Below are 20,873 nucleotides of genomic sequence, written 5' to 3' on the forward strand. Positions count from 1 at the left end.
ATTACTTACTTTTGTTACTTTAAGTAGCCTTCATTAAGCTGGCAATAGGCCTACTTCTATATTCCTACTTAAGTAACATTTTAATTTAGGACTTGTAATGTAGTATTTTCAGTATGTTAAACCACATGTAATGCTGAATTATGTCCGCAACAGGAAAACAATTCAACTTAAAATATAATGAATTAAACGAAAATGGGTAATAACAAAGTGTTTATCTGCTGCCTATAAGGATGCGTAAAATAGCGAGTTGTACGCTCCGGCTGTAACGCGTTACTGTAATTCGTTACTGTGCGTTACCAGCTAGCCCTGCCTCTACTATCTCTCTGTCTGCTGCTTTGTCTACGCATCCATGTGGGTTTCTCCCCTTCGCAGTGTCGGTGTTGCTCTCCGGTGTGTCAGCCTCAGCCATTGGCTTCAGAGACCTCCCTCCGTAACAACACAGACGCACAGCGCGCACAGTGCTTTCGAGGAGCGACGGTGAGATGTTGGAGAAACTGCGGTCTACCGACTCCTTTCTTTCCATCGGCGAGGAGCGCAGGGAAGCCTCTGCGATGCGCTCAAGCGGGCACGCGTCGGAGTTGAAATAAGGGAAACACGGGGGGTCTTAAACAAAAAGAGAGAGAGGGCGATATTCTTGCGAGGATGACTGACTGGTGACAAAGAAAACGGGGAGCCCCTCTGGCTTGGGTTGTCTTCCGCTAGAACTTGACGGAAGGCGTTTTGGGGGACCGGCTTGGAAGATTTTTTTATCATCATATTTATTGGAGGGGGAACCATGCCTGTCAGGAGGGGTCATGTTGCGCCACAAAACACGTTTTTGGGAGTAATAATTCGCAAATTCGAAGGACAAAGTGAGTACCTCTCCATGGTTTCCAGTGTGCTGTGATGCCTGCCTTTTGTGTCTGCATCCTCATAATAATAATTTGGTTGTTAGGGAATCGCCTAATAGGCCTGCTTTTATAACAATAAGCTTAAGATGCAGATAGAACACAATGAACCTATTCTATGTGTTAATGCTTTTATATGTCAGAGATGCATGAAAAGTCATTTTAAGTGATTTATCCAGCTACTCTGTGTCTCAGCACCTCACCTGCTCCAGTGGAAAGTGTAGTTTAAAAAGCTGCATATGAGAAATATAATGATCAAGCATTTGAAACCTGAATTGCCCATAATAAATCCTCTGGTTCTGTATGTATTTCTCATAGATAATGTGCAGTGCTGTGTAGCTGGAGGCCTATTGAATAAACCATCACAAATCTGGTTTTAAAACTGGAAAACATGTGGCTTTCCTCACATTATTTCAATTTTTTTTTTAAATCTAAGAAAAGGCTAGCCTAATCATATAAAGTGCAATAATCAAGCTTTGCTGATCACATGATAAACCAGTACAAAGACATCAACTGCAAATAATTTCTTACAGTTATTTAGGAATATTCAATATAATGAAGGGATAATCCAGCTTCCAACAGCCACCTATTTACATTCTTTTAAATGTACATGAACATGTATATTTAACAGTGAATCACTGCACTCATCTTGTTTCTGTTATTCTGCCCATGAACAAATTCTCATTCTCCCTCTCTCCATCTCTCCTTTTTCAGATAAGAAATTCATCATAGCCAATGCCCGGGTGCAGAACTGTGCTATCATCTACTGTAATGACACCTTCTGCGAGATGACGGGCTTCTCCAGGGCGGACGTCATGCAGAAGCCGTGCACCTGTGACTTCCTGCATGGAGAGTTCACCACCCGGCACTCGCAGGCTCAGGTGGCCCAGGCTCTCATGGGATCAGAGGAGCGCAAGGTAGAGATCACCTACCACCGCAAGGATGGTGAGTACCGCTGACTCTGGGGGTCAGGTGACATGTAAAGCACATGACATAAGGCTGCAGTGGACTCATAGGTGAAAGAGATACTCACATCTTTTAGTAAAGGAAAAAGAAGCAATACTACAGTGGAAATATTACTCTTCTTACTGAACTTACTTTAGGATAAGTATTAGTATCAAAATATATTTGAGTACCCAAAAGTACTCACTATGCAGAATTGCCATCGTGAGGATATCATATAATTGGATTATAATTATTAATGTCAACATCATTTTCATTATGATTCCGGTTAAAGGATGAGTTCATGACTTTTTTTACTGCCAGATATCTTAATTCCCAAAAATATGTCATCATTTTTTACTTGAGTAAATGTACTTTCCACCATTGTCAAATGCATGCTGGCTGAACCTAGCTCTGTCAGTCCCTTCCAAAAATAATCACATTTTGTTTTTTTCCACACATTTTGTTGAGTTACACCTGCAGTGTTAATGCCAGATACGCAGTTGAATGTGTGACTGTCTCTGGATACACTGCTGGTCATTTCTATCTCTGAGTCTGCTCCATGTAGAACATTTTGCAGCGGCAACTCACTGAGTGCACCCATTTGCATGTAAACCCTGAGGGGGGAGAGAGAGCAGCTGTGAAGGTTTCCTTTGCTGTAAAGTCCAGTTTTGAAGTGATGCAAAGCAGCGCAGGGTGGCTGGGAGATGTTCATTAGCCTGCGCCGGAGAGGGCACCATGGGAAAGATGTAGCTCACTTCCCCAGAGAGTAATGTGAGGAGAGTAAGCCGTGTGCTTTCTGTTCTCAATACATCTAAGAAGAATAGCATGGTGGATGTACAGTAGTGAACACAGATGTCATTGCTGCATTCATTAAGCTACATCCTTGGCATTTTAGCATTAAAATGTCAACATCCTGTCAGAACTCACAGGCATGACCCTCTTCTCTGACTGAATAGCCATAGTTTAAATAATGTACTTGCGTGCATATGCTGCTTATGAATTCTGCATACAGATCATGACTTGGTATGACAGCTGGTTTCATCTCGATGAGTTATAGGCGAGCTCCAGAGTTACATTTTCAACTGTGGTAGTTCAGAAATAGTTCATGTATTGACCTCCCACAATGACATGTGTGTTCAGATGATTAAGCCTCCTTGCATAACGCTTAAAGGTGAAGTTTTACTACGGCATAGGATTGATTGTTCGTTGTATGCAGGTTTAGGCTTTATTAGTTTCATCCTCATCGATTGTTTGGTTGTTTTTAATCCAATATCAACTAATCTATCGCACTCATTTTAGTTGGGTAAATGTCTTTACTGAGGCATCCATGAGTGAAGTAGCTGAGCGTTATAGGAGAAGTCTCTTGATCTGTAGAAAGGGTTAAACTGTATCTGCCTACCTACGGCTGGATGTTCTCATGAACATGAAACAAGATACAATGGGAGGGATCTTTCTGACATTTGATGTGAGATAGGAGCTCTGTATCAGTGATGGATGATGCAGTGCTCTTTGAAGATTGACCTGTGTGTGTGCACGTGTGTAATTCATATCAGGCAGGTATAGGAAAACCCAGAGAGAGAGGTAATGTAGAATAGGGTGGTTTACCCACATGTTAGTATCCTGGGATACACGTGTGTGTGGTCTCAAAGGTAGAAAGAGTGAGATGAATTTAGTGGATAATGCTTAGAGGCGGAGTGGAGGACTTATTCTTTGAGTGGTTGGAGTCAATATGCAACCAGAGCCTTGGTGAGGCATGTCTTATTTTATGTTTTCCAAAATATGACACCCAGGGAAAGAACATTTTCCTTAGTTTTATGCTGTGTACTGTTTTAGTTTTACACTTTGAAAAGGAATGTTGTTTGCAGATTTGTTCTGGCAATACTTTTCTGACGATAGTAGAACATTCTTAATATGTTTTCTGTCCTTTACTATATTTACAACTTCCCTTTGTTATAAAAGAGGTGATTACTACACATTTCTCGTAACACGTTTTTAAAAATAACCTCACAGAATCCATTAGTTAGCACTCTCATTAGTGAGCTGTATTGCAGTATCACAAGAACATTTGACGTATAAAGCTTCTGGGAATATTTGTTGAACTAATTAAACCAAACAAAGACCTTTGAAGACCAAACATCCGCCTTAGGGGAACCAAGCTTCAGCATAAGTAGTGTACTTTCACTTTTGATACTTGGGCACTGACTCATAATGTCGCACTCTTATACTTTATACTAGGATTCAAGTACGTTAAATATGACCATTACAGGTCTGATGCTCCTCTACGCAGACTTAATGTCAGCCAGGCCAAGCTGCATCGATCTGCTGAGCAAACAGCATAATGAGGACACAAATACCTTCATGTTGCATTGATCTTCAAAACCGGTGCATTGGAGAGGAGAAATCAATGAGGGCCGAACGCCCTGCCTCCACCGGCTGACCCACAGGAGACTTGGATAAAAAGAGCTGGATGACTTCTGACAGTCGGACCCTCTATCGGGGGGAGAAGGCCTCATTACCATTCTGTACACTGAGCCACTAATTACCTCCGTGTTTCCTCTCAGCTGACCTCAGAGCTTCTCTAGGGAAGGTCATACATCCTGGTTCGCTCCTCCTATATTCTCCTTAGTTTTCAATAACAACTAATCTCCCTGATTATCAGGATTCCATAGTAGGAATTAATTGACCTGATGTGGGACGAAAAACAGAAAAACAAGACCATGACCTCAAGTTTGAGAAACAAGCAAGGACATGTTTATTTGGTTCTACTTGAGGCTTTTTTGTTACATGAAACTACAGAAGAAAATGTCAAGTGAAGATATTAAAAAGTTGTGTGGCTTCTGGGAGCCTTCTGATTGGAATGAACCACATTAAGACTTAAGATTTCAGATTGCAGCCATTTGAGAAACACTTTGATCTTAGATGTAACTACCTCCCTCCCTCCCACTCCATCCACTGCACACACACAGCTCTCATTTCCTATCTCTATTGTCTCCTATATTGGAATTCCAGGGGAAATGTCATTGCAGCAAGCTGATTGCTCTCCTTGTGGTGGACCGTTGGGGTTTCTGCCAGACAATCTTCTTTTTAATCCCGTGACCCGGGGTCTGCATTATAAACGCATCGCCCGCTGTCCTTTACAGCCCGTGAAGGAGATTCTCCTTGTCAGCACAATCTCTGGCACATTGTTAATGCTTTGTGATTTGTGCCTTCGCAGGTCCACTGGTCCTTTTGCCTCCGATTGCTCATATCTCCATGACCTCGAAAGAGAAAGTAGGGTCTAAAAGTAGTCAAAAGTGTATTCCAAACCCCTGTGCTTGACATTTAGGTGCTACATTTGTAACAATTGTATTTTTGTTTACCTTGGTAGGCTGTACGTGCCTCTTCTCAACTCTATCAGCACCTGAAAAGTGTGACTCACTGGTGCTATTTCGATTTGCACTTTGCTGTCATCATCCCATAATTTATGCATGTAAGTCATTCCATTTGTATCCAATGGAGAAAAACAAACCCGTGTTTCTGTGAGGATGCTGCAGTATGTTTTATGGGCTTACTATGTTTACAGATGATCACAGATACACAATTATAATCACAAACAAAGCAAAACTCTGTCAACAACAAGGATTTCTGTCACTGAGAACAAAACTGCGCTAACCACAGAGTGCCTTGCTGGTGATGGGTTTAAGATGATTCCTATGAAACTGTCAATTTGAATCAAGGATAAATAACTGCAAGTTTTTTTCTGGATGTCTCCCCTGTCACTTTCTTTTCAAACAGAATAACACAGCTGTGAAACAAAGTGAAAAGAAAATAGAAAGACTAAGCAGGTTAGAACCAGAGATGTCATTACAAAATCCTGAGGGGCTGTCATATAAAGCAATCCTTTGTTGAAACTACAGATAAAGAGTAAAGACGTCAAATATAATAATTTAATTAACCATAGTCATAGTCCCTCCATTAAGTGGCCTTACAGTAAGTGTTGGAATGTTGCCAAGACGTTAGATTTGGGTTCCCTTTCTCCTGGCAGACTCTTGTTAGATAGCCACATGGTCTATTTAAATGCTAATGCTTCATGGGGTAATTACACAGTAAAGTAGTGGGAAATTGGAATTTGCTAAACGACATGATCTCCTCTTATCTAAAACAAATGGTAAAGCAATAAGCACAGACCCTTATAGATAGATAGATAGTACGTACTTTATTGATCCCAAATTGGGAAATTGTTGTTGTTACAGCAGCATAAAAGGCATTTTACAATAAAACAAAACTACAAAATATACAAGAATAGAAAAAAAATATATATATATAAAATAGAAAATATACATGTCGAAATAGAAAATATACATGCAGATATTATATATATATATACAAATATATATATATATTCAAAATATATGGAATATGGAGTATAAATATTGAACAGATTATAGAGTAAAATGTACAAGGTGGTTTTATTTCTAGAGAAACTATGGAGCAGAGAGTTCTCTTCCAGCCAGAGGTGATTTATTGTACAGAGTTATTGCAGTGGGCAGGAATGTTTTCCAGTATCTGTCCTTGTGACAGGGGAGCTGCAGCAGTCTGTTGGAGAAGGAGCTGCGTTGACTGTCCAGCTGCAGGTGGAGAGGATGGGTGGGGTTATCCATGATGGACAACAGCCTGTTCAGTGTCTCTTATGCTGCCCCCCCAGCAGACCGCAGCAAAGAAGAGTGCACTAGCCACCACAGACTGATAGAAGATCTCCAGCATCTTGCTGCATACGTGGAAGGATCTCAGCTTCCTCAGAAAATAGAGTCGGCTCATCCCCTTCTTGTACACAGCGTCAGTGTTGATCCTCCAGTTCAGCCCATTGTCTAAGTGCACTCCCAGGTATTTGTAGTCCTCCACAACAGCCACATCCTCTCCTAGAATGCACAGGGGCAGAGGAGGAGATGTCCTCTTCCTCCTGAAATCAATGACCATCTCTCTGGTCTTGGCCACATTCAGAAGCAGATGATTTCTTCCAGTCCACTCAACAAAATCACCCACCAGCGCTCTGTACTCCTCCTCCCGTCCATCCCTTATACACCCTACCACTGCAGAGTCATCCGAAAACTTCTGCAGGTGGCAGGACTCTGAGTTGTATTGAAAGTCAAATGTATATTTAAATACCGTCTGTTTCCTACATTACAAAATGGTGCGGTGAGCAGCTATAGCTAACACAACAGTCAATGCTTTTAGTCTTTGATATTTTATTTATTAATAAAGGCCTTCAGCCCTGCAAATACATGACTAAGGTAAAGATAAAGCATTAAACATCTTTTCAAATATCCACGAGTATTTACTGAGCAACAGTTTCTCTATACGCCTCTCCAGTCAGTGATTCAAATTGAATAATCACAGTGTCTTGCTGTCGGACTAAAGAGCCTCTCAGGGGTCTATCAAGAAAATCCATAAGCTCAGTACATGGTAAAAGCTTTCACTTGCAAATAGCAAATGAGACACGCTATAAATAGATTCAAGTTAGTTGTGCTTCAGTGATGCTCGCTGATATCAGAACTTTTTCAGCACCGCTTAAAATGCCATACTAATGTTGAATCTTCAGATTGTGATGGCTGCTAAAAACATGACATCTTTGCTAGAGTACAGTACCTCACTCTTAGGACGGAGATGTTTTTAGTTTTGTCTAGTAATTAAAAAATTGCTTATTTTGTCCAACAATTAAGCACTGTATAAAAAAAAGATAACAATTAATGAAGCTTTTTTGATTCTACAAATTATTCTGCCTTTTCAAAACAGGCGCAACATTACCCACAATGCAGTTCAATTGCAGACAGTTCAATCAATCCGGGTGTGTTACGCTACTAGCAGCTCATCTAGCCTAGAGCCTCTAGCCTGCAGCAGAAATGACATCAATTCATACAGCTCCTTGTTGATCCTTTATACTACATGTTTCACCTGTTACCCCTTTAAGTGGCTTTGGCTGTCACATAGTTTAAAATAACTCCAAGAAGAAACTTGAAAACCAGAGGAACTATCACCACCCTGGAGGAAAAAACACTTGATAGTAGTTAGACATTTGTAGCTGCTTTTAAGGTGTTTTTATACGATGGACATTTCATAGTCTTGCAGTAATGCTTCAGATGCAACTTGTGACCAACTGGTGTGAACTGCTCTCAAGATAACAAGGAACCAGTCAATACGGCCCTGTAGCCTCAGAGGAAGTAGGGCACGATAAGTGATATGACTCGGGTCATTTGCTTGAAGCCGTTTGATGGTGTGACTGTGGAACAGAAACCGTCCTCTGTAAAAGCAATTATTGTAGATCCAACCAAGATAGGCTTTTATTTTGTGGGTAGCTTGTGTCTGTGAGGGAAGAAAAAGAGAGGTGGCAACACAAAGACAAAATGAGGCAGATCAATTAGATGGGGGGGGTGCGCCCTAAACTACGTGTGAAGTTGTGTGTGACAGTGAGGGATGAAGGAATGCGGCGCAGCTGAATATCAGACGGCTTCTTCCATGGCAGGAACACCCTCTTGAATCCAGTCCAGCAGCTTTAATTATGGATGTACATAGTTCTGATTCCCTCTGTCTGTCTCTCCGCAGAGGGTGGGGGGGGGGGGGGGGGGTTACCACTAAAGGATCATTTAAATAAGGGAGTTGTTTGGCGAATGGTGTGTGACTTTGCTCTCATCAGTTGTGCCTGAGAGGAAGGAGTTTAATGAGCTAGTCCCCCCCCCCCCCCCCCCCCACACACACACACACTCACAATCTAAAGTGACAGCGTTGTGTTGTAGCAAAGGCTTCGATTTTCTCTGTGCTCATGCCTCAAAGTGGAGCTCATTTATAATGAGTTTCTTCGCTGCCGGCAGCAAGAACTACATATTTTACAAGAAGATCTGTTGTAACTCTGCTTGGTGGTTGCTGATATAAACCTGAGTGCTTTGAAGCAGTCAAAGTGGAGGCATGTGAGGTAGATACATGCCCCTGCTGTGCTTTATCAGTCCTGTCTTAAACCTCATACACATTTATTTCCCTCCTTTGGATTCATTTTCTGTTGTCGGTCCCACCCTCACTTGGCCGTCTCTATGTGCATTGTAGCATAGGGTTGTCCTGGCAACAGTTCAAAGAGCCATATCAGCTACTCTCAGATTCATCCTGCAGAGTCAAAAGCAGAATCTAGTAGTGGTGCTAATGCAAAGGGATTTAACATGTTTCAACGTCTATATTATCATATGCACAACAATTTAATACAAAAAAAGAAAAGAGAATCACATAAGTAAAAGCTAACCCTAAGACATAAAAAACTCAAATGTGGCGGTGTTGAGCCATTCCTACTTTCCTGGTTCATAGATGCAAATCTCATACACATACGTAATGCAGAATTAGATGAAATGCTGTGAAAAATGTCATGACTACAGCCTATTTGCAGACATGACTATCGGCTGTAGAGATATTATAGTCTGGATCACTGTGGTGGAATGATAATCCTTACAGCCATGACTCTGCTGTGGCTACACACAAGCTTAGAGGAAGCACGTTTATGTTCATGCCCTTTATTTACACTAATGGAGTCATGTACATGCATTTTTACTTATTGATTTATCGGCAGTCAATTTCTGCTGCCTTAAGGCATTTTCATTTATCATCTTTCCAGATTAGAACATGAACATGGGAAATCATAACTAAAAAAATATCAGGGTCGCTTTAATTTACAATTTAAAAAGAAATAATACACATGCAGTCGTGCCCTTAATCAGAATTGCCTCAGACATATATTCGATACATGCAGACATTGGCATTGATATTCATGAAACCTTGCCCCTTAAGTCATTGGGATCAATAACCCATTTCTTCAGTGGGCTTCCTCTTTCTGGTGAGGTTACAGTCACAGATCCGACATCATTTTCTCATATGTCATCCAAATATATAAAGAGGTCGTAATCAAGATGTTTAGGTCTTTGAATGAATACACTTAAACACAAATCATTTAGAATCTGCAGAAAAATGAAGCTTTTCTCCGAACAGTAGTTGATTAAGTACTTATAAGGATATTTGACACTATTGGCCATGTAACTGATATACATTATTTCATGGCTGCCAATATCAATGTCGTATAGCAGTTTAACCTCAGCTTGTAATCTTTTTCACCGTCACGTTTGGCAGGCCCGGTGCCACTGAACACACACGGGTCATTGTGATGTTGGATCTATGGATTAAGCCCACACACACTGCCAATATGTGACGCTATTACCACAAACAAACAGTAAACAGTCTCACAGCCCCCTCCCCCAACCTGCCCAGCCTCAACACACTTCACTTTGCAGGTCCCCCTCCCCCTGCCTTCTCTTACTCTCGCCTCATTGAGGGGGCTCACCCTCACCCACCCTGCACAGCTGTACAGAGACACTGTTCATCCATTCAGAGAGATGAATGGTGATTAATTGTAAGATATGCTTCAAAGTGTAATAAAAAGGTTTATGGGTAAAAATGTTGATCCCTCCTCCCCCCTCTCATATTTATGATTCCAGCCCATGATCCCTGCTTTCTCTCATTCACAGATCACATGTGAGCATCTGTGAATGAACGTCCATTCATTTTTTCATCAGATCACATGGTGACCTGATCGTTTTCATTCATGTTTGACATTTGCTCAATTGTTCATGGATTTTTGGAATGCAAATATGAATGTGAAACGGCACATGGTACTCTCACATCACAATAAATAAACAAACACGTAGGGATTTATTTATTAAGGTGTGAGCCAATAAACCAGTTATTTTTTTATGATATGTTGCTTGTGAAGTGAAAAATGGTTGGCTCATAAAGGTATGAACGCTCTTTCTCCTGCCCTTAAGGCTTCTGGGAAGATGTTCCTCAATCGTGGGCTGAGTAATAAAACGACACCTAACCGTTTCTTTGAACTTTAAGTATGATTAAAAGACCAGTACCAGAAGACCCGGGCGTTCTAGAGGGTTCATCATTTAAAAGCAAATCTGATAAATAGCTAGGATCAAGACTATTAAGAGCTTTGGAAACCAATAGAAGTCATTTAAATTAAATTCTGATCATTCCTGCTGTTTCAAAAGGGTCCGGAGTAGGTCTTTAGTGCTTAGAGCCTTCCATCCTCCTCTTAGGCATAGTGGCAGACCTGATGCTTGGCCATTAACATGTTGATGTTCTTACAGTGTTTCCACGCCCAGGCTGTCAGTGTTTGACCCTTTGAATCAACCTCCTACCATGAAATCTAAATGTCAGGCAGGGATCAGCAATCTGCGGAGTCACTTTGACGGAGATTGAATCAACAAGCCCTTAGAGTCCGAGGGGACAGCCTACGGCCACCGGTCTGTTTCATCACAGCTCAACAAAACCTGACAACCGCACATTCTTAAGGCCTTGGACCACTGAGGCTTTGTATTTGTCATATGAGTCTCCTCCACACAAGACTCATATTGTTGTTTTTCCTGTGGGCAGACAGATAGCTGAGGTTTTGACAAAAGTAAATTGGTATCGCAGTGCAGTGTTAAGACAAGCATGACAGGAAGTGGCGCCTGTCAAGCTTTTACAGTGTTGTTTAATCACATTTGTTTCAGTATCTACAGGAGCACTTACAGCACATACGCTGTGATGTTGTTATTGGTTTTTCCTGTAGATATGACATGTCCTCCTGTCAGCCTGTGTACACAGTTTATTCTCAGAGAAGGAGAAAAGCGTTGCCTTATTTGGTTGTGTCTAAAGTCCTTATGATTGAGAGAAAGTAAAACCTTTAACAGTCAATATAATCCTTTTAATCAACACATCATAGATTATTGCCCAGATACACCGAGCAAACACAGATAAGTACACTAATAACACATATGCAATCACACACTGAATCAATACAGCAATCTTTTATCAGGACAACAAGCGCACCAATGACTGGCAATGGAAACAAAAAATATGTTTAGCGTGCTGTATAAAAATACAAAAGCAGGCATTATTTTCACACATCCAATTATATCACGTTGATGTGTTTGCAACTAGTCAGGTTTTTCCCACATTCATAATGATGAACGGTGTATTTCTGGCAGCATTCACAGCGTGCTGTTTGACAGAGTGTGCAGAGCCTTCAATCACCCTCCATGATCTCCCAGATAACCTTTCTCAGTGACACGGCGTGGTGCCCACAGCTTCAGACAGGTTATTCCTAATACTGCTCGGCCAGGCTTTGTTGTAGTCCGTGCATTGCTTAGGACTCGCCTCATGACCTTAAATGATATCCCTACGCTAACAAGTCAACCACAAGTACAAAATACCTTTTTGTTTTACAGCAAAAATGGGATTTCAACTAAATGACCCGTGAAATAGCTAACATGGAAAAAATAGCAGCATGATGTACTGAAGGTGATTAAATAATTTGTAATGTGCTCCCCACTGTGACAGTTATTAAGTACTATTGAGCATGTGCATTTTTTACACGATTTTGTAATTCCATATTATGATTTTGTTAAGTTACGAGTCATTCTGCAGCGTAATTTGGATTAATTTACATAAAACAGAACTTTACCTTGTGATGCAGTGATTTGACATGTGACCTCTGGGTGATGGGTCAGTCTCTCTGATGATGTTGTAACCTCGAGGATAAGGTAGCTCCTGGATTAGAGAGTTAAACAGCTCTTAGTTCAACTGAATGTTCTCGGGGAGAGAAGGGGAATGGATCCCATTCTCCTAATGGAAGGCAGAAGAATAAGCCTTCCTCTCTTCAGAACAAGGTCTATTCTTATGTTTAACTGTTTCATTTCCACAACCGAAGCTGTACTTGATGTACTTCCTTTATAGCCTAACGTTAAGTACCATAAACGTGTGTTTGCCACAGATCTTATTTTTTGCATGATACAAAATCCAATAGAAAAATCCCATTGGCTTTTAGTTGAGGGAGCCCTTGCTATCTTCTGGGCCGGCCTACAAAAATACATCACTCCGCCACTCTATAGTGCGTCATATTTAGGAGAATTCATCTGGAGGGTGGTATGAGGGGGTAAGGCATGTCACGTGTATATGTATCATTGTAGCTCACAGGCTTCCCCACCTTTGCACACGCCTTGTGCTATACGTCATCGTCATTCACACATTTAGCTCACCTTCTCATGTAAAGTCAAAGAGGGGTGATGATAGTACAACAGGGATTGACTCAGCCACCCTGACTAACACACAGGGTCAGAGAGCGACCTGATTGGTTGATCTGATGACAATTAGCCGAGAAGATGCTCCCCGCTGAGCTTCTGGCAGAGAGGGGGAGAGGGAGATGTCACCGTAACCTCCAGCGGTGCAGCACCAGCCAACAGCTCCCTGCTGCTGGAGGCTCGGATCCCATCAGTGTCACTCACTGGCACACACACCTACACGTACACACACCATGTCTATTAAGCCCGGGCACAAAGCACAGGCTACAATTTAAAATGAGTTTGACTGCGATACTCTTGGCAGCGGTTTCTCCAAATTAGGGCTATCAGGATTCCCATACGCCCCCATCAGAAACGAGCAGTCGGCAGATGTTAAACTGCTGTGTGTGTGTGTGTGTGTGTGTGTGTGTGTGTGTGTTTGTGTGATCGACAGACAGGAGAGACTTGATGTAATGCCTTTTAACTGATCAAGGTGCATGTGCTGATCTTTACCTTAGCTACCACCCAGAACATTCACACGTGGAGCTGCATTGTCTTAATTATTGATAGTGGAAATAGAATCTAATGACATTTCCAGCATCTTGAAACCAGAACTGTTCTCACTGCACCCCCTAGGAGCTCTCACACTTAGCACATTACTTTCGTTGAAAAACATAACTTTTGACTATTTCCACAATTCATTTGATGTTTTATTAGACATTAGACAACTGTGAAGAAGGCTCTTTATAGTATCCACAGCACAATGGGAGATTGTTGTCTTTTTAAATAACAAAAAAAGTTAGGCATTATTTTCTTTAAAAAAACACATATTTTATATCATTTAAAAATTATTGCTGGTTTTCTGGTGGTACTTTTAGTCAAGTAGGATTTTACATAAATGTTCATATGTTTTCACAAAGTCCCTCTCCTCTCACAGTTGATGTATGAGCAGTATACTAAGAGGCTGTTTTCACATGCATCAGTTTCACCTTGAACTAACAAGTGTGATGTGTAAAACATCATCTCCATAAATAATACACCAAACCGACACATCACCTTCTTACTATAAATCTAGTGGAGTAAAATGAAAGTCATAAAAAGTGAGGCTGAACTGACATAACCTTGATGGAGTATAATGAATGTGTGTGTGTCATGGGCGTGTTGAACAGCTCTATGTGATGAAGGCAGCGCTCTGTGGGAACAGTTGCTCACTGTCCTCACCTGAACTCCAACAGTGATGCTGCCTTCAGTCCAGATCTCAAGGTCAAATGACCCAAAAAAGTTCTGTATAAAGATTCATCTTTATTGTGATTGTTTCTCCACTAAGTTTTGGATGACATTTGTCCATCTGTCTGCTGAAAATATATTTGTATTTATTCCATGACTAATGTGTGATCCAAGTCGTTTATTGGACAGAGATTTAGTCCAAAAAGAAATGGCATGGAGGACAACTTTTTATTGTGGTGTGTTCAAAAGCGATGCCTCTAAAGCTTTGGTCTGATAACATTAAAGAGCCCCTCAGCATACTGCGATTTGGCACATTTTGTGTGTGTCTGTGTGTGCTGTCATCCTGCTGAGCCATCTGCATAGCAACAGATTACCAGGTAGCCCTGCTAATCCAGGTAGGCTGCTCCGCGTCAGGGAGGACGTGGAGACGTTTGGCGCAGTGGATTAGTGCGTTGGTGTTGGGATCAGGGGAGCACAGGTTCAAACCCCACTGCAGTCAGCATGTCGTTGTGTCCCTGGGCAAGATACTTCATCCCAAATTGCTCCTGTGGGGATTGCCCACAGTATTGAGTATGTAAGTCGTTTTGGATAAAAGAGTCTAACAAGTAACATGTACTGTAACATGTAATGAGGAAATGAAGCCGAGTGGAAAACGGTTAAATCAATAATAACCACATTTCCCCTCAGGCTTAAGGCTTGTGGCTTGACTTTGACACACCGGGCGAGTGCAACAATGCAACAGCAATCTGATCAGGCTGTTAGAGGACTGACTCTGGATTTTGGGATTTTGCGGATGATTGTCAGTTTTTATCAGCTCACAACTTGGCAACGTTGGAGATTAGTCACAAACAGCAAGTCAGCACTTTGCTCCATCCTCAGCAGATTACAGACCAGTTTCTGCAGATTTGTGAAGGAGAATGCTGAGTCATGCTGTTTTAAAAGACAGAAAGTTTATTTTTTCAAGTGTAAAATGGCACCTGAGGTATCACATTAGGAAGCTTAACTATGTTTTGCCCTGCCTAACATTCAGGTCAGAGATGCTCTGACTAAATCCGTTTTAGTGTCTTTCAGAGGTGCGTTCTCTCATTACGCTGCGCCGTGTAAACCAGCTCCATCGCCTGCTTATTAGATTTAGTTGGACAGAGAACATTCGGCTAATTAATGCTGCCCGCAGCCTGTGTGTGAGCGGCTGTGTGTGTGTGTCTGTGTGTGTGTGTCTGTGCTGAACTGAGATCTGTGAACCTCATTAGTGTTTGTGTCCTTGTGTGTACTCCCGGTTTTCTGTCTCTTTGCCAGTGTGTAAATGTAAATGTTATCTCTGTTTGTGTGTGTGTGCGTGTGTTTGTCTTTGACCCTCCGCCGAGGCAGGATACGCAGAGGGACGGGCAGAGATTTGCATCTGCAGCAGCACCGGGATCTGTTTGATCTGTCCACTTATAACACGTCAGGAGGCCTTCCTGCACAGAACCTGGGCACATACAGTATCTCACTTCTCAGGGAGAGAGACTAACACAAAGAGGGAGGGAAGAGAACCGAGGCTGAAGGGACAACATAGCATCGTGAGAGAAAAAGAAGAAGAACACAAATGAGGGTGGATTTAATAAAGTTCAAACAGAAAGGGGGGGGAAAGCTGTATAACTAATAGCAGTGAGTCAAAAGAAGTCAGTTATACTGAGTTATTGAGGGGAACGAGTGGGAAATGGAAAATAAATAGTCGTAACAGATTGATTTTGTGCCTCATCACACACTTACTTGTCTTTTAAGTGTAATGGAAAACATGAAATGGGTGCACTCATACAGCAACAGCACAAGTAGATTTAGTTTTTACGATTTTTCCATATTGATTTAAATCACAAATAATTTGAATTCAGGTTCCATCCAGTTTCTCATACAGAATATCTGCCCATCCCTCACACACATTCAAACACACACACACACACACACACACACACACACACACACACACACACACACACACACACACACACACACACACACACACACACACACACACACAAGCACCCAGCCTCCTCTCATTCTTATATTGCCCAAACAAGTTCAACCATTATGCCTTATAGAACATAATACTTAGCTCCAATGAATTATAAATGCCCATGGTTTCCAAGCGGCTTATTTTTAGAGCATGCACACACACACAAATACACACAGAGATTGCTTTACAAAGCTGGGGTTACGTCCCCTACTGAGGCATACCGAGGTAACACTCAGCACTGTAGTGTGTATGAAGATATTGAGTCCCCATATTTCTAATTTCCCTGTGTGTTCATGATGAGCTGCCATTTAATGCATTCACAGGGGAGACATTCACATTTGATGAATTTATCCTCTGTAGACAACGTTTTCTCCGTGGACCTGCTAGCATCACTACAGGGGAAATGATGTGGTGCAAAAACGGCATAATACGAAATATTATAAGATAAACTTTACTCTCTTGAAATGTGACCAATGAAATGAAAGGAACACATATTTCTTTGTGCTGGAGACAAATTAAACTAATATCCAACTTGGAACATAAGGTTGCCTTTCTCTATAGCAATCACTTGTTTCCATGGAAACAGACTCATTTTAATTATAATTTACAAACAAAATTAATTGTCAGAGTTTTATATATAACAGGATGCTCGTCATTGTCGTAGCTGCTCCTTGTTGCCAAGGAGATTCAACAGTCACTTTCGTTTGAATACATCCTGCAGATGAGGGGGCTGCAACACGTTTTTGATCTACTTAATTGTTGGTTAGGGCTAAAACATGGCATTTGTTCATATTAAACTACCTGAATTTGACTTCCTTTACCTCTGCACTTTCAAAAATGAAACAAATATTCCGAAAGACATGCAAATGAAGAAAAATCTTCACCAAATTCACAGAACATGTGCAGTGTTTACTAAAAGCGCTGCATAAATGAAACGCTGCAAATACAAAACTTTGGAAAATTGGAAGAAATCTTTTTGAAAGTGCAGCACGTTTCTTCCTAATGGAAGTGTTTTGGGCCGTTGAAATGCGTCTTTTCCCTCAAATGAATCCTATAAAGAGTGCCACCTTCACTTTGAGGAGGGGCTTCTTCTGTTCATTATCACTGAAGGCAGGGACGGCGTTATACTGCACCCCCTCTTACTCCCTCTGACTGAAACTAATGGCTCCTTCCACTCAGGGTGACACTGATGTACTATTAGGGCAGGTTACTGCGCAGCCCAGCAGAATCAGGGGTCCCCGATACATAAATCAAACTCCACGCTAGTGAGGCAGTGGGTTTGTAACCCTGCTGCACGATAGGAGCTTGACAATACAATGACCGCAGAATGGTATTCGGCAATTATATTAGTCCGTGTGTGGCAGGCATTCATATTTGTGGGGACTGCAGATGAATGTGTGCCCCCCCGCAGAAAGAAATGCTGTAGGCTGGATGCCTACTGGGGGTGCTATAAATAGTCTCCTGGTGACAGCAGGACTTTGAGCCTAATGTGAGGGAGAGCATCTTCCAGAGATGTCTGTTTATTATTTATAACTTCATATACATTTCTACACCAGTAACCCTGCTCATAGCATCCAATTTTGCCAGGGCTTTAAACTTAATACTAAAGTCAGACAAATATCTTAAGAACCATCTTTTTTGTGTGTTTTTATTCCGAAGACAGTCTTTGGTTCGACTGCTGTGCTGATAAATGAGGAGCATTTAGACATGAGGCATTAACAGGGTCACACTAAATGTACCTCCTGTTGCGAAGCCACAGGCAAATCGTGGTTTAAAATCTGAGAGCAATTACATTTATTCCCCATTTAGCATCCAGAGAATGATAAGAAGGGAGAGACATTTCTGATTGCTGTGTTTTGCATACAAAGACACGTTTTCTGTGCGCCTCTTAGTGATCACTTTCGGTGTCAACCATGGTAAAACAGAATTGAAGTATTTGATAGGCATTAATGTTAACACGAGGTGAATGGATGTTTTCTCTGACTGTACCCGGCAGCAGGGCGCACTCGGGGCATGTCTGGATTTATGAAATCATTCCGCTCCAGAGGCTTCCCTCTCTTCGGACCTCTTGACCTTTTCACCCGCATTTCTCTGGCGGGCCTCTCCGCGCACACAGTGTTATCTGGGAAGAAGATGTTTGAATGTCAGTGTGTTAATGGGAAGCTCCAGGGTCAAACTGTGTTGTAACTGGAAAGCTATTTCATTACTTTGAGTTAGGTTTTAACATCTTGTTCTGCACGGATAATAATGTATTTCTTTTAAGATTGATGGGGTTACAATTTCAGTGATGTATCAATTCATCAAAGCCATTATACATTTGATTTCTAACCTTTAATTTCCTCTTGCTTAGGTTCTAACTTCCTGTGCGCCACACATATCATCCCCGTGAAGAATGAGGAAGGCGTGGTCATGATGTTCATCCTGAACTTCGACTACGTCCTGGAGGAAGGCAGCAGCGACTCTCTGGAGAAACTCAACCACACCACGCCATCCAAAGCTGACCACCGTGAGTAAACAGAGCGTTAACAACATTTATACCCTAATGCTGTAAATCAACCATTGCACATCTCTTGTGATGTATGTGCTGCAGGGGAAGAAATAAGTCGTCACAGATTGGAACATAGAGGAAGGATAGTAATGTAGCTGCCACTCATGACCTTTTTACTTTTAACCTTTTCACACATCCACATACATTTGTGTCTTTTTCTGACATGACCCTTTATATTTATCTCAATGCCCTGACAGACAATGCATCCTATCTTGCCTCCGTAGCATACTGCTAAAACTTGTCTAATTTGTGCATTAGCGTCCAGCAGGAGTTCCCTGCTGGACAGCTCCTTGGGCATGTTGACACCAGCGTTTAGCAGACGCCGATGTGTTAGCCTGCCATCATCTCAAAGGTCCTGCCCAATTATAGCTACAGTGTGCCTGGGTGGCCTGATGAACTAACGGAGCCCCCGTCCCAGAGCTGTCTCCATAATAGCGCTCTCCAACATCTTCTTGATGCCTCCGCTCAGCTCTGTGACTCCACTGTGACATCAGGCGCAGCAGCATGGAGGACCAGAGGTCACCCCTAGATGACTGTAATTGGATAAGGGTCCTAACAGGCTGCGTTGCCTCATGGGGTGTGCGATGTGTGTGTGGAGTATATAAGCAAGTGTTGTCTCCGTGTGCCGGATCAGTGAAACCATGCGTATAAGCTTTTCACTTTGTGTGCGTGTACGTGTCACTGATAAGGCCTTCCTCTTTCACTTTTCTATGGAGGCTAATTGCTCCAAGCACAAGGGCAGTCCCTAATGGAGCACGCCCGTATGAATCAAAGTCTATCCGTCTAAATATATAAGTAGGCGTCCCTGAAAATCTGTTCGTCAGGTCTTGATATGTTTACAAGGTCTAGCCTCAGTGCTGCCTACATGTAACCTCTGCCGTTGCTGTTCCTCATTTCATCACAGCCCTCCCGCACATAACTCCAGAGACCTAGTATTGTATTTTTTACTCGCAGATGGACAGAGGTCACATATTCTGAATAACGGCATAATTTAAGAGAACATCACACACTGCTACGGATGTAAATTCAACTCAATGGAAGCCATGGTGTTACTATTCATCGGGCAGTTGTGTAGCAGCAGCTGCTTCTGAATGGTGTGAGGTGACGATCCATGTGTTGCATTATCTAGACTCCCTCTGGGGGATGAGCAGCCATACATTCGCTGCTGCCTAAGCATTGATCCGTTCATTGTGCCACCATCTTTTCTCACATTATGTGGCTACTTCCACACATCCATTAATAACACACGCATACATCAAGACAAGTGGAATCAATCACTTTGTGACCTCAGCTCTTTTGGTTTAAAATGTTTTTACATAAAAACCTTAAAACACAACCAGAATGACCAAACATTCAGGAGATACCATATTGGAAGACCGCCCCACCAAAAGACACAGATATCTTCTTCAAAAAGAAACAAAGGAGTATTATGTCGAGGTAATGAGGGTAACGTTATAAAGAAGCCCAATTTAGCAAAATGTAGGATCTTTGAAGATTTGAAGGTTTTGGTCAAGGGCTGATGATCAGCTCATTTGCTTTGCTCATCTCATTTGGACTTTTACAGTATGTTCTGCCTGTACTTTGACACAGCCTTTGATTTCTGCAGTGGTCGGTATAGGCCTCCGATATGGGTCAACTTTAAGGTCAGCATAGTAGGACCCCTTTAAATGAGTGTGTGTACACAGACGAATAACCCATGGTACTCTCTGGAGCATGTGAGCAATATGAGTACAAGGAGTCCAGGTAAACAATCCTTAAGGAACACTTCAGTCTGTAAGCACATTAACTGCACTGCTGTGTTTTATTCATCTAACATCCTGACAACAGGAGACGGAGACAAACGGAAAACAAAGCCGTCTTTGTCCCTCTTTTACCAAAGGAGGAAGCTTAATTGTTCTCTTTCTAATTCTCCCTGACATCTGAATCATGCTCACATTACAGAAAGACATTTCACTCCCCAACACAGGGATCTAAGGGCCCAATTAATATTCAATGCAAATATTACTATCTGGTATCATAGCAACAAGGGCCACTGTACGTCCATTGGCTGTGTAAATCCGGCGGTGAGTTTTAGCAGGGAAAGAATGAGAGTGTTGGAGAGGCAGTGAGAGTGAAAACACACATCTACTGTACACACACACACACACCAGTAACAGCAC

The 20,873-nt window shown here is 41.9% G+C and overlaps 1 protein-coding gene across 6 annotated transcripts in view; it reads left to right on the forward strand.

Moving 5' to 3' along the window:
* Positions 1–365: 365 nt before the first annotated feature.
* kcnh7 (potassium channel, voltage gated eag related subfamily H, member 7) overlaps positions 366–20,873 on the forward strand; it is a 50,297-nt gene continuing 29,789 nt past the window's right edge. For all 6 annotated transcript variants that reach the window (XM_034151176.1, XM_034151173.1, XM_034151174.1 and 3 more), the window contains exons 1-3: positions 366–851; positions 1,602–1,832; positions 18,517–18,672. In XM_034151176.1, coding sequence (XP_034007067.1) covers positions 776–851; positions 1,602–1,832; positions 18,517–18,672 — 463 coding nt within the window. In that variant the 5' untranslated portion in view covers positions 366–775. The remainder of the gene's footprint in view (positions 852–1,601; positions 1,833–18,516; positions 18,673–20,873) is intronic.

Source organism: Trematomus bernacchii, unplaced genomic scaffold (genome assembly GCF_902827165.1).
Source record: "Trematomus bernacchii unplaced genomic scaffold, fTreBer1.1, whole genome shotgun sequence".
In the NCBI taxonomy this organism is placed as follows: Eukaryota; Metazoa; Chordata; class Actinopteri; order Perciformes; family Nototheniidae; genus Trematomus; species Trematomus bernacchii.